The 18,597-nt window shown below is 40.7% G+C and overlaps 2 protein-coding genes across 6 annotated transcripts in view; both read right to left on the reverse strand.

The window, feature by feature from the left end:
- Positions 1–6,409, reverse strand: part of POC1B (POC1 centriolar protein B) — a 113,218-nt gene extending 106,809 nt beyond the window's left edge. The window contains exons 1-2 of one of the 5 annotated variants that reach the window (XM_077111571.1): positions 6,274–6,409; positions 5,571–5,655 (exon numbers count right to left, since the gene is read on the reverse strand). In XM_077111571.1, coding sequence (XP_076967686.1) covers positions 5,571–5,655; positions 6,274–6,288 — 100 coding nt within the window. In that variant the 5' untranslated portion in view covers positions 6,289–6,409. Of the gene's footprint in view, positions 1–5,320; positions 5,393–5,570; positions 5,656–6,273 lie in introns of those variants that run through there. The other 4 variants (XM_077111572.1, XM_077111570.1, XM_077111568.1 and 1 more) reach the window with 4 other exon arrangements.
- GALNT4 (polypeptide N-acetylgalactosaminyltransferase 4) lies at positions 272–5,278 on the reverse strand. Its single transcript, XM_077111567.1, has one exon. The coding sequence runs from the start codon at positions 5,007–5,009 to the stop codon at positions 3,261–3,263; it is 1,749 nt and encodes a 582-aa protein (XP_076967682.1). The 5' UTR covers positions 5,010–5,278; the 3' UTR covers positions 272–3,260.
- Positions 6,410–18,597: the final 12,188 nt, after the last annotated feature.

Consider the following 18,597-nt stretch of genomic DNA (forward strand, 5'->3'; position numbering starts at 1 on the left):
CCTTTTGTGGTGGTCCCAGTGGTTCTATTCACCTCTGATCATCTCCTGTTTGTTCATAAGTAGTTAATGCAAAAATAAAATAACACCATTTCAGAATCTTTGCTGGGTAATGACACCTTGCAAAATCACGTAGGAACCCCGACTTTCTTATATTTTATTGTCTGCATTTTCAAGTAAGTAAAAGAATTATAAGTTTAATTTATCCATGGTATCATTAATAAATGTGTACATAGGGGCAGTGATCCCATGAGAGTAAAATCATCAGAATCCATTTGCAAAAATAATTAGGCATGCATTTATTTTATTCGCCTTGATCAACACTGCAAATAAGAGTAACAAAAAGAAAAAAAAAGGATAGAAACTGGTCTTCAAACAGGAAAATAAAACAAAAACACAATTTAAAAGAGATTAATCTGAACCATTACTTTGTGCTCATTGTATACTTCCAGTCAAAACCAAATATTTTATGACTTACAATCAAGACCCCAAGCCAACTAAGACAACTTAAAAATAATCTTTTGTTTGATTTGCTAACATGTAATGAATACACTGGAGCCTACTACTGGGTGAGTAAACAAATTTTCTATTACAAACAAATTACTCTGAATTATAGAGATCCTTGAGATGATTAGGTTTTTTAAATGACCGCAATAAATGCCTAGAATATCTATTCATAGTTTTAGACACAATGAACCTTTAAAATTGAAGCTCCTTGCCTACCAAATATTTTACTAAAACTGTTAAGTATGCAAATTAACTTAGAAGGTCACTCTTGAATTTTCTAGAGCTTTGGTACCAATAAATTAGAGTTAGAGAATCAAAATATATTTATACACAGTTTTATGATGTGTTTTGAAATTTATTGTAACATGTCTATATATGAAAATGTGAAAATCTTGTTCTGTTACCTACACCATTAGAAATAGTCTAATTATTCTGAATTACTGATGTAAATAGAGCGCCAGCCTAAAGTTTCTTCCGAAATGATTTTTGGTCACACCCAGCAATTTGAGGCAAAAGGTAAAGATTAAGAACTTTTCTTTTAAAAGTCTCTTGCCCCTTTTGACCAAAGCAGCAAGATATCAGCAGAAAAAAAAATTCCAGTAAGTACTTCAGAATATACGAATTTTAGTTCTCCAATCTGGTAAGGGGGCTAACAAAAACAATAAAAAACACACAGAAAAAGAAAAAGGGTGGTTTAAAAAAAAAGGAGACTGGGCAAGGGGAGGAGGTATGTTTGGGAGAATACCTGCTGTCAATCAACCCTTTTGAAAAATTCAAAGTTTTATTATAAATCCTTCTGAAATTACACCCAGGGTCATGCACACTCCATAAGGAAGCAGGACCACTCTTGAAAAACTTTTAGGTTGCTAGGTAACTTAGAGAAACTATTAACACATTTTCATTTCATGAGGTAAAAAAAGAAACAAAATGTTCAAGATATATATTTTTCTTGAAATGGTTATCCTAATTAGTTTTCTTAAATTCAGTTTCTGCAGCATTCCTTATCTTCAAATAATTAAATAAACATCCAAAACAACTTCATAAGTTTTTTGGACTACTTTTTTATGGAGCATGACATTTTTCATATATCCAAACCAAAATCAAACTCACCGAGATTTTATTCTAAACTCAGCCTACAATTTCTGGATACAACACTGGAATAAAATTTAAAAAGCAAAACACTTTTTTTTAAGCATGTTTACTTCTCAAATAATTTAATTTAGGAAATATGTATATTTAGTCCAAAAGATTATTTTTAGAGTTTGAAAAGTTTTAAGAACAAAATTAATTCAACAGCTGTCAAAATGAAATTACTACAAACACTGACCGCAACAACTTTCTACCCAAACCAAAATAAACCACTTCAACTGAGCTCAGCTCACTTAATTTTTAAAACCATTTCTCTTTTCCATTTTCATAACTGGATAGTATGTTGCTCAACAACATTTCCTATGTTAAAAGTGAATAGATAAAATGTATCATTAAGATTGCACAGTGATTGAATCTGAGAAGGACATAATGTACAATCATAGCATTTCAAAGCAGGAAGAGATCTTCAAAGAGCTAAACCAGTCTTCTCATTTTACAGATGAGGAAACTGGGGCCCAAGTACATCAAATGACTTAATTAACCAGTCACATTTCTCAGTTGAGCTGAGAAATTCACTCAGCCATTCATTCAACCACCTCCTGAAAGCTGCCAAAAGCCAGACTTGGTGCTAGGTGCTAAAAACAAGTTGGAAAGCAGTTCTCATCAGTGCCAAGGTAGTACTTTTTCCTTATCTTCTTATGATAAATACTTAAATTTCCTAATCAGACAGAACTTGTAGAAAAGTTCTGGAGCCTTTGTGGAAGCAAGACCACTTTCAGTTTCACACATTTCAGTAAACACAGTTGGGTCTACCTTTGGAGAGGCTTCAACTGTGTTTACTTTAAATAATTAAACATTAACAAAGGCACAGTAATTCAAGGAAGTGCAATCAGAAAGTGCCCTACACACAAAAAAAAGTTCACAGAGAGAACAGCTTACAAAATCAGAGCAATTTGAGGTATCAACATAGATTATTTAAGTCCAACAGCTTAGGTTAACAAAGTGTGTAATGTAAAAATCTCCCTATCTCATTCAGATATAGGTATATTTTTTCTAAGATGTACATATGCTAAAAAGACCTCCAAACTGACATTAAAAACTCTTCCGATAATACATATATCTAAACTAGGCCCATTTCTTTTTAAGATTTTGATTTCTACTTGATTAAAGGAAAATTCAGTTTAAAAAATAAGCAAACAAAATAAAAAATTCAATGATTTGGTTGAAAGAAATTAAAATTCTATTCACAATCAAAATAGTAGTAACTCAAACTGCACATGTATGAGTTTTATTCTTAAAAAAAGGATGTGCAGTGAACTTACCCATCATCATATATCATACCTCATTTTGCTTGGACTTTTACATTATTTAATATTAAGTCTGGCACTTAAATGGTTTGTGCATCTCAATTCAGCTACTTCTTCAAGAAGTAAGGGACCATACTGATAAAGCTCTTAAACAGAACCCATAAGTAAGGCACTTTGAAATATTAAACAGCAGCACATGGTGTACACAGTTCAGTGTAATATACCAAAATGAACCACAGTTTTTAGAGCTCTGGCAGATGACTCGTAGGTGATTTCTGATAAAATATGGTCTTCAAATGGAGGCTCTCTGGCTTTCCTGAAGCTACTGTTAGTGCACAACAAAAGTGCAGTTGTGCTCTTCTATTTCTCAAACCTCCAGATTTGATTTTTATCTAGATTATTACAAGTTCTCATTTCTACATTCGGCCGGCCCTCAGGTGTCCGATAAGCACTGAGACACAGACTTGAGTGTGGGTGAAAAATGGTTCCATCATCTTTAAAATGCCAAATAATGTTTGCTGGTATAGGGAACCCATCTTTAGGACAATTTTGCATTCCTACATATTTCTTTTGCTCAGGGACCTCCGCACATAACTCTGTTACAGAATTAAACCGTATTTCTTTGTTCGAAGTATATTCAAAGAATTGATTGCCTCCTTGACCATGGCATCCAAACAGTGAAAGGTTAGCACCTGTCGGGTTGTTTTCAGGAGAATTATAATCTAAACATTCAGAAGAGATTCCTAGACTGCGAATAGCCCCATGCCAGCCCGGCCTATCCTCTGGGACGTGCAAATGAGAAAACACATTTTTCAAATACCAGTCAAAGCTCTTGCATTTCAGCCGTTCTCGTAGTAATTTTCTTTCAGAAATATCACCGTAAGATTCTTTCCTGGCTGGAGGATTTCGATTGTAGAAATGCTCTTTGTACTCATCCATCCACACTTCAGCTGCCCGAGCAGTATTCTGTAGGAAATTGGGCCTAGCATAAGGTGCCCGCTTTGGGAATACATGGCCCACGTGGGAACAGGGGTGGATCTCCAACTTACCACCACACTGCCATACCCTAAAAGAGAGCTCTAGGTTTTCACCTCCCCACACTTCCATTCCAGTGTCATATGTTCCAAGGTACTCAAAATATTTCTTGCTGACAGCAAACAGTCCCCCAGCCATGGTGGGTGATCGGATTGGGTCAATTCTCGATTCCCGCCTGTCCCTTTCATCTTTGGGGACAGAGTGCCACTGGAATGTTAAACGCCAATCAAACCCACCAATCATGGGCTCTCCTGTCTGCATATAGAATTCAAAAGTATTCCAATCAATAGTGTCTATAACAGGACAAACAACCACTGTTTCATCAGTACCAATCCTTTCTAAAAGTGGCTCCAGCCAACCAGAATTACACTCACAGTGACAATCCAGGAAGGTGAGGACATCCCCAGTAGCAAAAGTGGCTCCAATCAGGCGGGCCCTAACCAGCCCCTCTCGCTTATTGGTCCGAATCAAGCGCACCCTATCTAGGTTGCTGATGTAACTTTCAAGCTGTGTCTTCAAATAAACTCTGTCACTCAGATCATCAACCAAGATGATCTCCTTCAAAAGGACTGCAGGAGAGGTTTCTAGAACACTGTGAATGGTGCGGAGCAAAGTGGACCATGCTTCATTGTAGAAAGCAATGATAACAGAAGTGGTGGGAAGCCTCCTATATTTGAATTTCTTGGATTTACACTCATACATTCTTTTATCCTCGATGTGGCGGTGCAGGGAAATCCTGTCACTGAGGTAAATATTGATGGCATATCTCTCAATGAGCTCTTCTTGCTGCTTCAGTTCACCCTCGTCGAGTTGGAGCTTGCTGGCTCTCCCCCACTCCCCCAGTGCATGGGAGTCTGCAGGGGGCTTCTCAAAAAGCGGCTGAGACAAATCCGCCTCCTTTTTCTCGGGTTCAGCGAGCTGTCTGGCCCCCCGCTTCCTCGCAAGGCCGACTTCTGGGGAGGCACGGAAAGTGGAGACTGAGAGCTCTACTACGATATAGGCCACTGTTAAAAGCGCCAGCAGGAGGCAGCTCTTTCCTGCCCAGGTCCACCTTACGGCCATCCGGATTCTCATGGCTAGGGCGCAGATGCGGCCCCGAGAGCCGCCAGGCTGGGGAAGCGCGGCGGGACACACAGCTTCAGTTCCGGGCTCAGGTGGGGGCCAAGGTCCCGGCAGGTCCCCCCTTTCCGGGCAGGCGGTCGGCTCCCCTCCAGACACAGGAGCTTCCCAGAGACCACCTGAAACCTCCCGGTCCTCGGCCTCCGCTACAGTCCCAGCTCCTGCCTCCCCACTTCCTCTTGCTCGTCTCACAACTTTTCACAAACTCTGCAGCGAGCACCCCACCCTCCCCGAGCCGAGGACAAACCCCTCCCCTTCTCACTTACTCCTCCTGGTGGTTAGTTGGCGAAAGGCGGGCGCCGGCGCTGTCCTCGGCGGGCTGGACCTGGCACGCGGGGCCTGGACCCCCGAGGAGGCCCCCACCCGCACCCGGCCAGCCCCCGCCAGGCTCCCCGAACCTCCGAACTCCCTCGTCCCCACGGATCCCAAGAGGGGCCCCGCCAGGAAGATATCCAGCCAGGGAAGCTTTTGTCGCATCCCAAAAGGAAAAAGAAAAAGAAGGAGAAGACAACTTACCAAGCTGTTTGCTGTCGGGGCTGAAATCCACGGAGGTGATGGCGGCCTTGTGGCCTTTAAAATAACGCTCCAGAACGGGGTCCTCCTGGCGAGGAGAGGTGTCAGGTTTCAGCCGCAGGTGCAGACCTCAGCGCAGCCCCCAGCCCCGGGGGCCGGCCCGGAAGGTCCCGCGGGCAGACGGGCGGGCCAGGGGCGCGCGGGCGCGCTCGAACCCGTGTAGGCGGAGGCCGGGCTCCACGCGCGGGTGCCGCGGGCCGGAGCGCTCATCTGCGCTTCCCGGATTCGCTCGCGCCGGAGGCATCCCGCGGGCCGCAGGCTAAAACGAGCGCTGCGGGGCCCGCCCGGGGACCGGGAGTTGGGAGCGGCGGGCGCGGCCCCGGCTTCGGCACTTTGCGAAAACCTCCCAGGTGATTCTGACGTAGGCGCTCCTGGAGGCCACGGCGCTGCCGGGGCTGGGACGCGAGCTCCAGGACGCGGGGAAGGGTGCCGGGAGCCGGGCTGCGGCTGGGAGGGCCGCCCTGGGGCCTGTTAGGCGGGAGGTGGGCGCCGCGGGCCCAGGGGCCAGCAGCTGCGGGCCGGGCTGCGGACGCCCGCCTCCACCTCCCGCCAGGTGTGGCCGCCGCTCCCACCCAGCCCGGCGGGTCGGGGTCCCCGGAGCCCCCCATCCCGCCCCCGCCGCCACCCCCACCCGGGCCGTCCTTACCGGGGCGGAAGCCATGTGGGGGGCGCTCGGTCGGCGGGGTAGGGGGAGGTTGGGGGAGGGGAAGGGAGAGGACGGTAGGGGGGACCGTGCGGCGACCGGAACCGTCTGCCCCGAGCGGCGGCGCCTCCCGGTCACTACAACAACGGCGGCCCAGTTCAACCCAGCTCTTCAGGCGTGGCCAGCCGAGCCCCGAGGCCCCGCCGGCGCGGTCCAGAACCTGGCCTCTGCGGTCCGGCTGGCGGGACGCGCGGGGGTCAGGTGCGATCTCATGTCTAACTAAGACTCTGGCTGCCCGGGGCTGAACTCCGGAAGTGGGGGTTTAACCTGGAGTAGGCGAGACCCCGGTGAGAGGTGCGGAGACGCGGAAGGAAGTCAGTCTGCGCTCGATGCAATCGGTGTTCCATTTCATGTTAAGGAGACAGCGCTCGCTACCTTCCAGCAGGTGTCTTGGAGTTGATGACCGGAGGAGGGCTTGGATCTGATGGGGCTTCTTGCTGGTTATTAATATGCTCAGAGAAACTGAATTCCCGGAGGGCAGATTTGAATTTGTCTCATCACTGCTTTCACCACACTGTCCTGAGAGATAGATGCTGAATACTCGTGTTGAATGAATGAATAAATGTGGTATAGCCACTTGATGTTTTTTCTCGAATAAATTTTTATTCTTATCTGCTCACTTGCATTATTTTTAGAGCATCGTAAGTACACAGCAGCCTAATTAAAGTCTTTAGAAAGAGAAACAAACGTTTTTTGTTTTGTTTTAGTTATTTGGCTACATAGTAACTATAACCAATTCTACAGAGGGCTTTCTTGCACAAATCATTTGCACTTTACAAACAGGATGAAGTTGGTAGAATTACAAAATGTCATCAACGCTTACAAATTACTAACTTGATTCTTAGATATTTTACGTACAATTGGCCCAGATCACACACACAAACAGCTCTTCCAATTCCAAGTGCATATCATTTTATACCCTGCCTCAAAGGATGAAGCTCTCAGGTGCAAGTTACACAAAAAATAAAAACTCTCGCGGTATGAGATGACAAAACAGGCAATAGTAAAATACACGTTTCTGCAAATGCAAGGTACGCTAAGTACCTTAGTTACAGGTCCTCTAGTTATCTAGTAATAGAGTTCAATGTTAATGAATACTGTTCATAGCAATTAAAAAGGAGATAGTTTTTAGATTGCAGTATTAGTTTAGCTCAAGTATATTATTAAATATCTGCTAAATGTTTCGCCCCCGAGGGATACAAAGATGATTGAGTTATTGTTACTCCCTCAAGGGCTCAGCAGTCTAGGTTGAAGAGTAGCATATTTTAGCATACATAGGATGACTTAGGGGGCCCATTCCCAGAGATGCTGGTTCAACATATAGAGCATTGCATTCCTGGCCCTACATGTAACAAGCTCCTTGCGTGATTGACATGCAGGACTCCCAGCCCAGCACTTGAGAAACATTGCTCTTGTCTAGGAGATGATGCGTTAAGAGGATTGATAGCAGCAATTTGTCAGCAAACTGTGGCAGAACTCTAAGCTTTGCTTCATAACCCCAGAGTAGTTTTGACTTTTTAAAAGTTTTGCTTTTTTTTAAATGGTGGAAACTCTGAGGAGTTAACAAGCCCTCTGGATCTCTCACTTGATAAAGCCAAAATAAATCCATTACTGGGTACTGCAGGTTAACAGGAAAAGGTGGGTAAAGAGGCTCAAAAGAAAAAAAAGAGCTTTATAGGTGCATGTTTTTGAAGTATTTTAGTAAAAGTATTCAGTTTTTTTCAACTATCAAAATATAAAGGTCTTGAATTAAATAGAAGAAAAAATTATTTATTGTCCTATTGCCTAAAAGTTAGCCTTTAAAAAAATGTATTATCTACCTATGATGTTTTCATTACATGGCAGATGCTTCTCTAAGTATTTTATAAATTTTGACATTTTATTCTCATAACAATCTTCTTAGAGAAGTATTATCATTTCCATTTTTAAAGATAAGGAAATTGAGATGCTGAAACATTAACTTTCCCAAGGCACACAGCTAGGAAGTAGCAGAGTGGGATTTTTTAAAGCTAGCAGTCTGGCTCCAGATTCCCACTGTCTTAATCACTAAATCGTGATATCTTTTGTATGTTTGAAAGTCACTTTAAATATGAAACTTTTTTTTTATCTTAGCAATGGTTTTAGTAGTTTTACAAAAAGAAAAAAAAGTAATATTCCCTTTAATTCCATTCTACTGCCCTCGTTTATTACTTCAAATGCCCCTTCCATGATTGCCTTCTGTATTTGATTTTGTTCCTTTTTGTTTTTGCAAAGAGCAAAACTCAGAGGTGAAAACTTGGAGATGTGTCCAAAGTTGGAGAAGTATTTTCTAACCTCAAGCCTGATGAGTTCATATGATTCCACTTGCTTCAGTGATTATTAGGAATGTCCCAAAATTACAAAGTAATCATTAACCTAAATGGGAGCCTCAGGCAGGATCAATACTTGAAAACCTATAAGGTATCATTGGAGACTGGGTACAACAAACCAATCCTTTAATTAGCCCTCCTGTATCTTTTTTTTTTTAATTGAGATATATTCAAGCACTATACAGTCCATCCAAAATATACAAGCAGTGGCTCACAATATCATCACATAGTAGTTATTCATCACCATGATCATTTCTAGAATATTTGTATAGCTTCAGAAAAAGAAATGGAAAAAAGAAAAAACCCGTACATCCCATATCCCTCTCACTGATCACTCGTATTGCAATCTGACTGTTTTTTTTACCCCTTAACCCCCACCCCCTATTGTTTCTTTATTTTTTTGTCCTTATTGTTTTACTCATCTGTCCATACTCTGGATAAATGGGGCATCAGGCACAAGGTTTTCACAATCACACAGTCACATTGTAAAAGCTATAGAGTTACACAACTCTGTTCAAGAATCAAGGTTACTGGAAAACGGTTCAGCAGTTTCAGGTACCTTCCTCTAGTCATTCCCATGCACCATAAACTAAAAAGGATTATCTATATAATGCATAAGAATAACCTCCAGAATAACCTCTCAACACTGTTTGGAATCTCTCAGCCACTGAAACTTCATTTCTCTCTTCACCCTTTTGGTCAAGAAGTCTTTCTCAATTCCGTGATGCCAGGTCCCAGCTCATGCCAGAGAGTCATGTCCCATGTTGCCATATGAGCAACAAAAGAGGTTCTCTGGGGATGACTCTTAGGCGTAATTGTAAGTAGGCTCAGCTTCTCCTTTGCAGAAATAAGTTTTGTAAGGGCAAGTCCCAAGCTAGAGGACTCAGCCTATTGAATTGGTTGTCCTCATTGCTTGTGGGAATATCAAGAATTCCCTAGATGGGGTGTTGAAAATAGATGGTCATTCATATTTTAAAGCTTCAACTTCTGTGTGAGACTAAAGCAAGAGGTGTTTACTTGGTACAAAATTTATATTTTGACTAGTGCATTTCCTAATATAACTTATATGGACAGGTTAATTGAACACCATAAGTACATGGAACCTTGAACAGGGCATGAGATTTTGTAGGTTTGTCCAGTGTGATGCCCAGATAAATCCCAGAGTGATTTGAACAGTGAATAAAGAAGTATTTGCAAAGTCCCTTTGGGGGAATGGGGAGAAAGGGGGAAAATTCAACTTACCTATTTGGAGAATTCCTGGTATTCTCTCAAGCTGTGGGACAACCAAATCAATAGGACGAGCCCTCAATCTTGGGGGTTGTTCCTGTGAAACTTATCCCTGCATAAGGATAGGTGAAGACTACTTAAAATTAGGCATAAGAGTCACCCCTAGAGTACCTCTTTTTTTGCTCAGATGTGGTCTCTCTCTCTCAGCCGACACGGAAAGCAAACTCACTGCCCTCCCCCTCTCTATGTGGGACAGACTCCTGGGAGTGTAAACCTCCCTGGCAACATGGGACAGAAATCCTAGAATGAGGTGGGACTTGGCATCAAGGGATTGAGAAAACCTTCTCGACTGAAAGGGGGAAGAGATAAATGAGACAAAATAAAGTGTCAGTGGCTGAGAGATTTCAGAGTTGAGAGGTTATTCTTACACATTATATAGATACCACCTTTAAGAGTAAGGTATATTGGAGAGGCTAGAGGGAAGTGCCTGAAACTGTAGAACTGTGTTCCAGCAGCCTTGTTTCTTGAAGATGATTGCATAATGATATAGCGTTCACGATATGATTGTGTGGTTGTGAAAACCTTGTATCTGATGCTTCTTTTATCTATAGTAAGGACGTTTGGAAAGGTAGAAACCCCAGGAGACACAGTTGGTTGAGAGCCAACAGAGTTGTAGACATTTGGAGCTGCTTGGAATGCCAACAGAGCAGATGCCTAGACAGGGACGTTTAGAGATGCAGAGCCCAGCAGATGTCACCATTTACCTTTCCATGAGATGCTAAGCAAGCCAGAACCCAGAGTTGTGTCCTGGAGGACCTAAGTGAAGGCCCAAAGATGGTTAGCAAGGAAACCACTGGCATCAGAGTCTGAAAGCTGTTTGAAACTGGAAGCCAAAGGACCTGCAGAAGCCAGTCACATGTATTTCCAGCTGACAGAAGTGTTCAGAGTCATCAGCCTTTCTTGAGTCAAGGTATATTTCACTAGATGCCATAGTTTGGATATTTTTATGGCCTTACAACTATAAACTTGTAGCTTAATAATTAATATTTTTAAAAGCCATTCCATTTCTGGTATACTGCATTCTGGCAGCATTATATGAAAACATAGATTTTCAGCACTCACACCATACTTTCAAAATCAAAACCTCTGGGGTGAGAAGAAAGAATCTGTACCTTTAGCAAGCTACACTGGTGATTCTGACATATTTATTGTCAGTATGAAGAACAGATAAGCAGAGAGAGAGAGATGTGAAGATGGAAGGCGAGTTAGTGTTTGCTGAAATACTTTAGGGGGCAAATGCAGAGTTCCTGTAGAGGGTCAAGAGTCACAGGGACAGAAAGATGGTGTTACGGATTGGAATGTGCCCCCCCCCCCCCAAAACCATGTTGAAACAGAAGGACAAATATTATCATGTCTCACGTAGATTAACTGTAATATACACAGAGAACTAAAGAGCATGGGATACCAGGCTCAGACCTATTGTAAATGGTCCTAGATTGCAAACTCTTATAGCAGACACATCTATTCTGGAGTTGTAACTATTATTTCTAAATTCTGACATATTGAGCTATTTTTGCATAACCTGGTGATTCCCAGAAACTTCAGGGATTTATGTGGCACCTGAGCCTCAGAGTTAGAGCTCTGAAACTGTGGAAGTCACCATTACTCCAAGCAGCAACTGTTTAAAATGTTGATAATGGGATCAGACTTCAACTAGATTTACGGATAAAGCTGATCTGGATAGGACTAAGGTAAATCAGCATGCAGGATAAAGGATGATATTGTACATATTTTAAAATTTGAATTTCTATGGGAGACCAAAGGGAGAGTTGTTTATTTGGTGCAAAATTTATATTTTGGATAGTGCATTATCTAATTTTACTGGTATGGTCAGTTTATTTGGACACCATTGTATTAATATGCAAGCTGCCAGAATGTAATATACCAGAAGTGGAATGGCTTTTATAAAGAGGAATTTAATAAGTTACAAGTTTACAGTTCTAAGGAAGTGAAAGTGTCCAAATTAAGGCAACAACAAGTGATTACCTTCACTCAAGAAAGCCTGCTGGCCGTGCAGGAAACCCGAGTTCAATCCCTGGCCCATGTACTTCCCCCAAAATTGAACGAACAGGCAAACGGAAGAAAAAACAAAAATTCAACAAATGGTGCTGCAGTAACAGGATACACACATGGAAAGGAAAGAAATGTGGCCTTCACTATACAGCATACAAAAATGCCGGCAGCATTAGCAAACTAATACATGATCTGTCTTAGTTTCCTAGGACTGCCATAACAAAATACCACAAACTGGGTGGCTTAAAGCAACAGAACTTTATTGTTTCACAATTCTGGAGGTTAGAAGTCTCAAATCAATGGTCAGCAGGGCCATTCTTCCTTTGAAGTAGGATAGAATCTGTTCCATGCCTCCCTGCTGATACCTGGTGATGTCTTGCCAGCAATCCACAGCATTCTCTGCCTGTCTTCACATAGTTTTCTCCTTATGTCTGTCTCTACCGTCTGTCCAAATTTCCTCTTAGATGGTCACAAGTCACGTTAGATGAAAGACCCACCCTATTCCAGTATGGCCTCATTTTAACTTACCTAATTTCAATGGTAGCAATCCTATTTCTAAATAAGGTCACAATCTGAGTACTGGGGAATAGAACTTCAACAAAACTTTCCAGGTGATTTTAATATACATGAATATTTGGGAACCACTCAACAGATCATGATACAGGCCTTCTTTAAAATGTACTTTGCTGCCATTTTATCTAGGTCTTAAATCAAGTCCTATTTCATATCCAAACACCTACCTCTCTTGGCCAACAAAAAATTTAAGTCATTGCAGTCTAGCATGTGCACACTTTGGAACCTTTGCTAGAATTGTTCCTTTAGCCTTGAATGCCTGTGTTACTCCCTTCCTCTAACTAGTCCCCGGGAAACCTACCTCAGAACATGGCACATGCCATATTACTGTGAAATTGCCTTTTTCTGAACCAAATCCCCTCTTATAAAAATACAACATTTCTTCCTTTGGTTCCCCATAGTATGCTACTTGGAGTAAAACTTAGCACTATTTTATGTGGCTTCGTATGTGTCTACAGATGTAATTGCAATGAAATGTCCATAGGCACAAGGACTGTGTTGTATTCATTTTGATATCAACCTGTGGCTACCCCAGTTACTGACACATAGAGTAGAGTCTCAATGAATGTTTGTTTTATCAATTAAGGACTTATAATGTGGTAACTAGCTCTGTATTCACTGGAAAGACCTGTAATAGAAAGAGGAAACGTGATCATTGACCTCAAACAATAAAAAAAACTTTAACAAAATACTTGCAAATCAAACCCAGCAGCACACAAAAAAGAATTATTCAACATGACCAAGTGGGATTCATTTAAGGTATGCAAGGCTGGCTCAACTAAATAAAATCAATTACTATAATATACCATATCAACAAATCAAAGCAGAAAAAACACATGATCATCTCAGTTGAGGCAGAAAAGGCATTTGACAAAATTCAACATCCTTTCATTTTTTTTAAATATTTTATTGATAAGTCAACACAAACATACATTCATCCATAGTGTACTCACAATAGCATCACATAGTTGCGTCTTCATCACCATGATTATGTTTTAGAACATTTGCATCACTTCAGAAAAAAGAAAGAGGAAAAAACTCATGCGTACCATACCCCTTACCCCTCCATCTCATTGATCACCAGTGTTTCAATCTATCTAATCGATTTTACCCTTTGTCCCCCTGTTATTTATTTTTGTTCCATATTTTTTTCCTCATCTGTCCATACCCTGTATATAAGGAGCATCAGACACAGTTTTCATAATCACACAGTCACATTATAAAAAGTTATATCTTTATTCAATACTCTTCAAGAATGGAGGCTACTGGAACACAGCTCAACAGTTTCAGTTAGTTCCTTCCAGTCACTCCAATCCACCATAAACTAAAAAAAAGGTATCTATATAATGCATAATGATAACCTTCAGGGTAACCTCTTGACTTTGTTTGTAATCTCTCAGCCACTGAAACTTTATTTTGTCTCACTTCTCTCTTCCCCCTTTTGGTCAAGGAGACTTTCTCAATCCCATGATGCTGTGTCCTGGCTCATCTCATCTGCTAGAGAGATTTACACCCTGGAACTCATGTCCCACATAGGAGGGAGGACAGTGATTTCAAATGCAAAGTTGGCTTAGATAGAGAGGCCACATCTGAGCAACAAAAGAGGTTCTCTGGGAGTGACTCTTAGGGATAGACTTCTCTTTTGCAAGAATAAATTTCATAGGGGTGAACCCCAAGATCAGGGGCTCAACCTATTGAATTGGTTGTCCCCACTGCTTGTTAGAATATCAGAAATTCTCCAAATGGGGAAGTTAAATATTTTCTCCTTTCTCCCCAGTTCTTCAAGGGGACTTTGCAAATTCTTCTTTATTCATTGCCCAAAATACTCTGGGATATATTGGGGCATCACACTAACCTGGACAACCAACAAAATATTATGCTGCATTCAAGATTCCATGTACTTATGGTGTTCAACTAAACACCATAAGTGTTTAAACTGACCATACAACTTCAATTAGGAAATGCACTACTCAAAGTATAAATTTTATAAAGTACAAATTTTGCACCAAATAACCATCTCTTCCTTTGGTCTCAGATGTGAAGTTTTAAAATATGAACAATATCATCCTTTCTCCTGTATTCTGCTCTACCTTAGTCCTATCCAGATCAGCTTCCTTCATATCTCTACTCAAAGTCTGATCACTTTTCCAACTTTTTAGCAGTTCTTTTACGGAGTACTGCTGACTCTCATAGCTTCAGAACTCTAACTCTGAGTCTCAGGTGTAATATAAATACCCAAAGTTTCTGGTAATGACCAGGTTATAAATAAACAGCTCAGTATCTCAGAATTTAGATTCTGTAACAATTATTTCTAAACAATAGTTACAACTCCTGAATATATGTGACTACTGTAAGAGATTACAATCTAGGACCCTTCACATTATGCCCCAACATGATAAGCTATGTTCTAGAATTCAGTTCACTGAGTTTTTATATTATGGTCAGTCCATATGACTGAGGCATGATAATATTCATCTTTTTGTTCTTGACATTTCATTCAACATACAGTTCGTAAGCTTCATTCACCTAGTTGCATGCCTCACAACTTCATTACTTCTTTCAACATCTCAGCAGTCCATTGTATGCATACACCATAGTTCCCCCTTCCATTCTCATACATTGTACCCTTAGGCAACTTCCATCTATTTTGGGTTGCCAACCCTTTGATGTTGCCTTGATTTGAACATTTTCCTAGCCTCAAAACCATGAGTGAATATTCCCCTTGTTTAAGTTGACACGTTTCATGTTATTTCCTTGAACAGCCGAAAAAACAAAAAGAGAGTTGGTACATGGAGAGTGAGGTATTGCTAATACAAATACCAAAAATGTGGAAATGGCTTTGGAATTGGGTAAAGGATAGAGGCTGGAAGAATTGTGATGTGTTGATAGAAAAGACCTAGATTGCTTTGAAGAGACTATTTCTAGAAGCATGGATGCCAAAGAAATTTCTGATGAGGCAGACAGAAATCATAAATGTGTTGTTGGGAACTGGAGGAAAGTTGATCATTATTTGAAAGTGGCAGAGAACTTGGCAAAATTGAGTTCTGATATCAGATGGAAAGTAGAACTTGAGAGTTATAAACCTGTATGTTTAGATGAGGAGATTTCCAAGCTAAGTGTGGAAAGTGCAGCCTGGTTGCTCCTTGCAGCTTAGAATAAAATGCAAGAGGAAAGAGATAAGCTGAGAACTCTTTCTCCCTGAAGACTGTGGTGCTCTTGGCTGGCTTTCAGCGATCCTTGGTCCTTAGATTATCACATGGCACGGCAACATGGTGGTATCTCCTGTCTTTCTCTTCTCTTTTTGGTTCCACTGATTCTCAACCTCTGGCTGCTCCATCTGTTGCTTTTTCTCTTAGGTCTGAATTCTTTCCATTTATAGACATATCCAGTAATTAGGACCCATCCTAAATGAGATGGGTCACACTGTAATTGAATTTCCCTCATCAAAAGTTCCTACTTACAATGGGTTCACACCCACAGGAATGTATTAACTTCAAGAAGATATTTTTCTGGGGAACACACAGTTCCAAACCATCACACCAGTCACCACAAGAACTAAGTTACTTGAAGGTAAGTCTGTAATAACCATAGGAATGTTACAAAATATATGTATAGTAACCATATTGTATTTTTATAACGTCAAATATACTTAAGGTATTTGGCGTTCAGAGATGTTCTTGTTATGAGAAAAGATTTTATGGAGGAAGAGGGACTTCAACCCCAATTAAAAAAATAGTAGGATTAGAATAGATCAATGGTTCTCAAACTTTAGTGAACATTAGAACCACCTGAAGGACTTGTTAAAATATAACATTGTGTGCAAACATTGTGAATGCAATTAATAGCACCGAATTTTATGTTTGAATGTGGTTAAAGGGGGGAAATTTTAGGTTGTATAAATGTTACCGTAATAAAAAAATTTAAAACCCTCCAGGGCTGCACAATATAAAAATGAACACTAATGTAAACCATGGACTATAGTTATTAGTACAGTTATAAAAATGGCCCTTCATCAATTGTAACACACTAATGCAAGATGTTAATAATAATAATAGGACAGCTTATGGGAACACCATATCTTATGCCGGATTTTTCTGTAAACCTGCAATTTCTGCAACAAAAAGAAATGCAGATTGCAGTGTTGTAGCTGGGGTTTCTGTTTAAGTAGGTCTAGAATGAGGCCAAAGAATTTGCGTTGCTAACAAATTCCTGAGTGTGATGCTTATGCTGCTCAGGAACCACTCAGAACTACTAGACAAGAAGAGAAAGGGGAGAGGTGTTGAAGGGGAAGAAAGCACATGAATAAAGGCATCATGTTTATGAGACGAACTTCAATAGAAAGGCAGACACTCTAGGAATGGGGGATTATGACATTATTGGAGTAGTGGTAGTGGGAATGCAAAGAGAGATGGATCATATGTGCAAGTGTGACAAAATGAAGGGATGGGACAGGAAAGCTGTGAGATGCTGTCCTTGGTCCTGAATCAACCCTGCCTGTTGGCTGTTAGTTGTCTTACCTACCCCAAGATACTGGTAAATCCTTTCCTAAGGTTCACAGTTTTAATTTTTAACCTTTATGAAAATGCCTTAGCTTTTACTATCTCGACAAATAAAACCATGTTTACCTAGGTGATCCCATGTGTTTTGACAGTTATGTCAGATTTCCGCTTGCAAGAATTTTCTTTCTCCCTTTTCCTCTTGGAAGAAAAGTGGGTACAGTCCTCCATTCCCTTTCCATCCAAATCTTAATCTTATGCATTGAAAGGTCAGTTGAGATGAACTATCATTAGGATCTGCAAAGTTACTGTCAAGAGGGGCAGGGGGAAGCTGGATCCAATATGGCTGACAGGTCTTTGGTAAAATGCCATTCCTCAAAAAGGCCTCCTAGAGCACTCCATTTACTGTGAATCCCCCTTCCAATTGTTTTATGTCACACTACCATGTGCTTACATTTCTTCATAGCTCTTGCCCTTCTCTCTGCCTTGAATATTCTCCCTACAATTCTTTACATGACTCATTTCTTTCACTTCATTTTGTTCTCGTCACCTTTTCTAAAATTATTGTGCCCTCTCATTCTCTATCTCATTAGGCTGCTTTGTTTTCTTCAAAACAAATCTCTTCCAATTAAAATATGGGAAAATGATTTGAAGAGAAATTTCACCAAATGAGATATATAAATGGCCAATAAGTATATGAGAAGATGTTGAACATCATTGGTCATTAGGGAAATGCAAATCAAAATCACAAGTTACTGTTTCACATCCATTGGGACAGTTATAAATAAAATGCAGATAATGCAAGTGTTGGTGAAGAGGTGAAGAAACTGGAATTCTCATTCATTGCTGGTGAGAATGTAAGTAAATTTCTGGCTCATATGTCCAACTTTTTAACTTTTTTAAAGAATGAAACAATTTGGCAGTTCCTCAAAGAATTTAACATAGTTACTATATGATTCAGGAATTCCACTCCTAGGTATAAAACCAAGATAAATGAATACATATGTCCATACAAACACATGTCAAAAGTTTATAGCAGCATTGTTTGCAGTAGCCCAAAGTGTGAACAACCCAAATGGCCATCAACTAATAAATGGATAAACAAAATGTGGCATGTCAGTATAATGGAATATTATCGGGCAGTAAAAAGGAATGATGTTCTAATACATGCCACAATGTAAGTGAACCTTGAAAGCATGATGCTAAGTAAAAGAAGCCAGACACAATAGGCCAAGTGTTGTGTGATCCCGTTTATATGAAATGTTCAAAAATAGGCAAATTCATAGATACAGAAAGTAGATTAGTGGTTGCTAGAGCCTGAAGGGAGGGAGGGTTGGGAAGCTACTACTAGGGAGAAAGAGATTTGTTTTTGAGTGATGAGAGTGGACTGTAATTAAATAGTGGTGATAGTTGTACAATTTTGTGAATGTACTAAAAACCACTGACAGGTACAGTTAAAAAATATAAAATAAAAGTTTTTCTTGAAACAAAATAACAGCATATCTCTCACCAGAATATAAGTCCCGCCTCAGTAATCCTCATGGGAACAA

This window comes from Tamandua tetradactyla, chromosome 7 (assembly GCF_023851605.1).
Source record: "Tamandua tetradactyla isolate mTamTet1 chromosome 7, mTamTet1.pri, whole genome shotgun sequence".
Lineage (NCBI taxonomy): Eukaryota > Metazoa > Chordata > Mammalia > Pilosa > Myrmecophagidae > Tamandua > Tamandua tetradactyla.

Bases quoted from the DNA above. Each gene is read 5' to 3' on its own strand.
- GALNT4 (XM_077111567.1), bottom strand. From the start codon at position 5,009: ATGAGAATCCGGATGGCCGTAAGGTGGACCTGGGCAGGAAAGAGCTGC.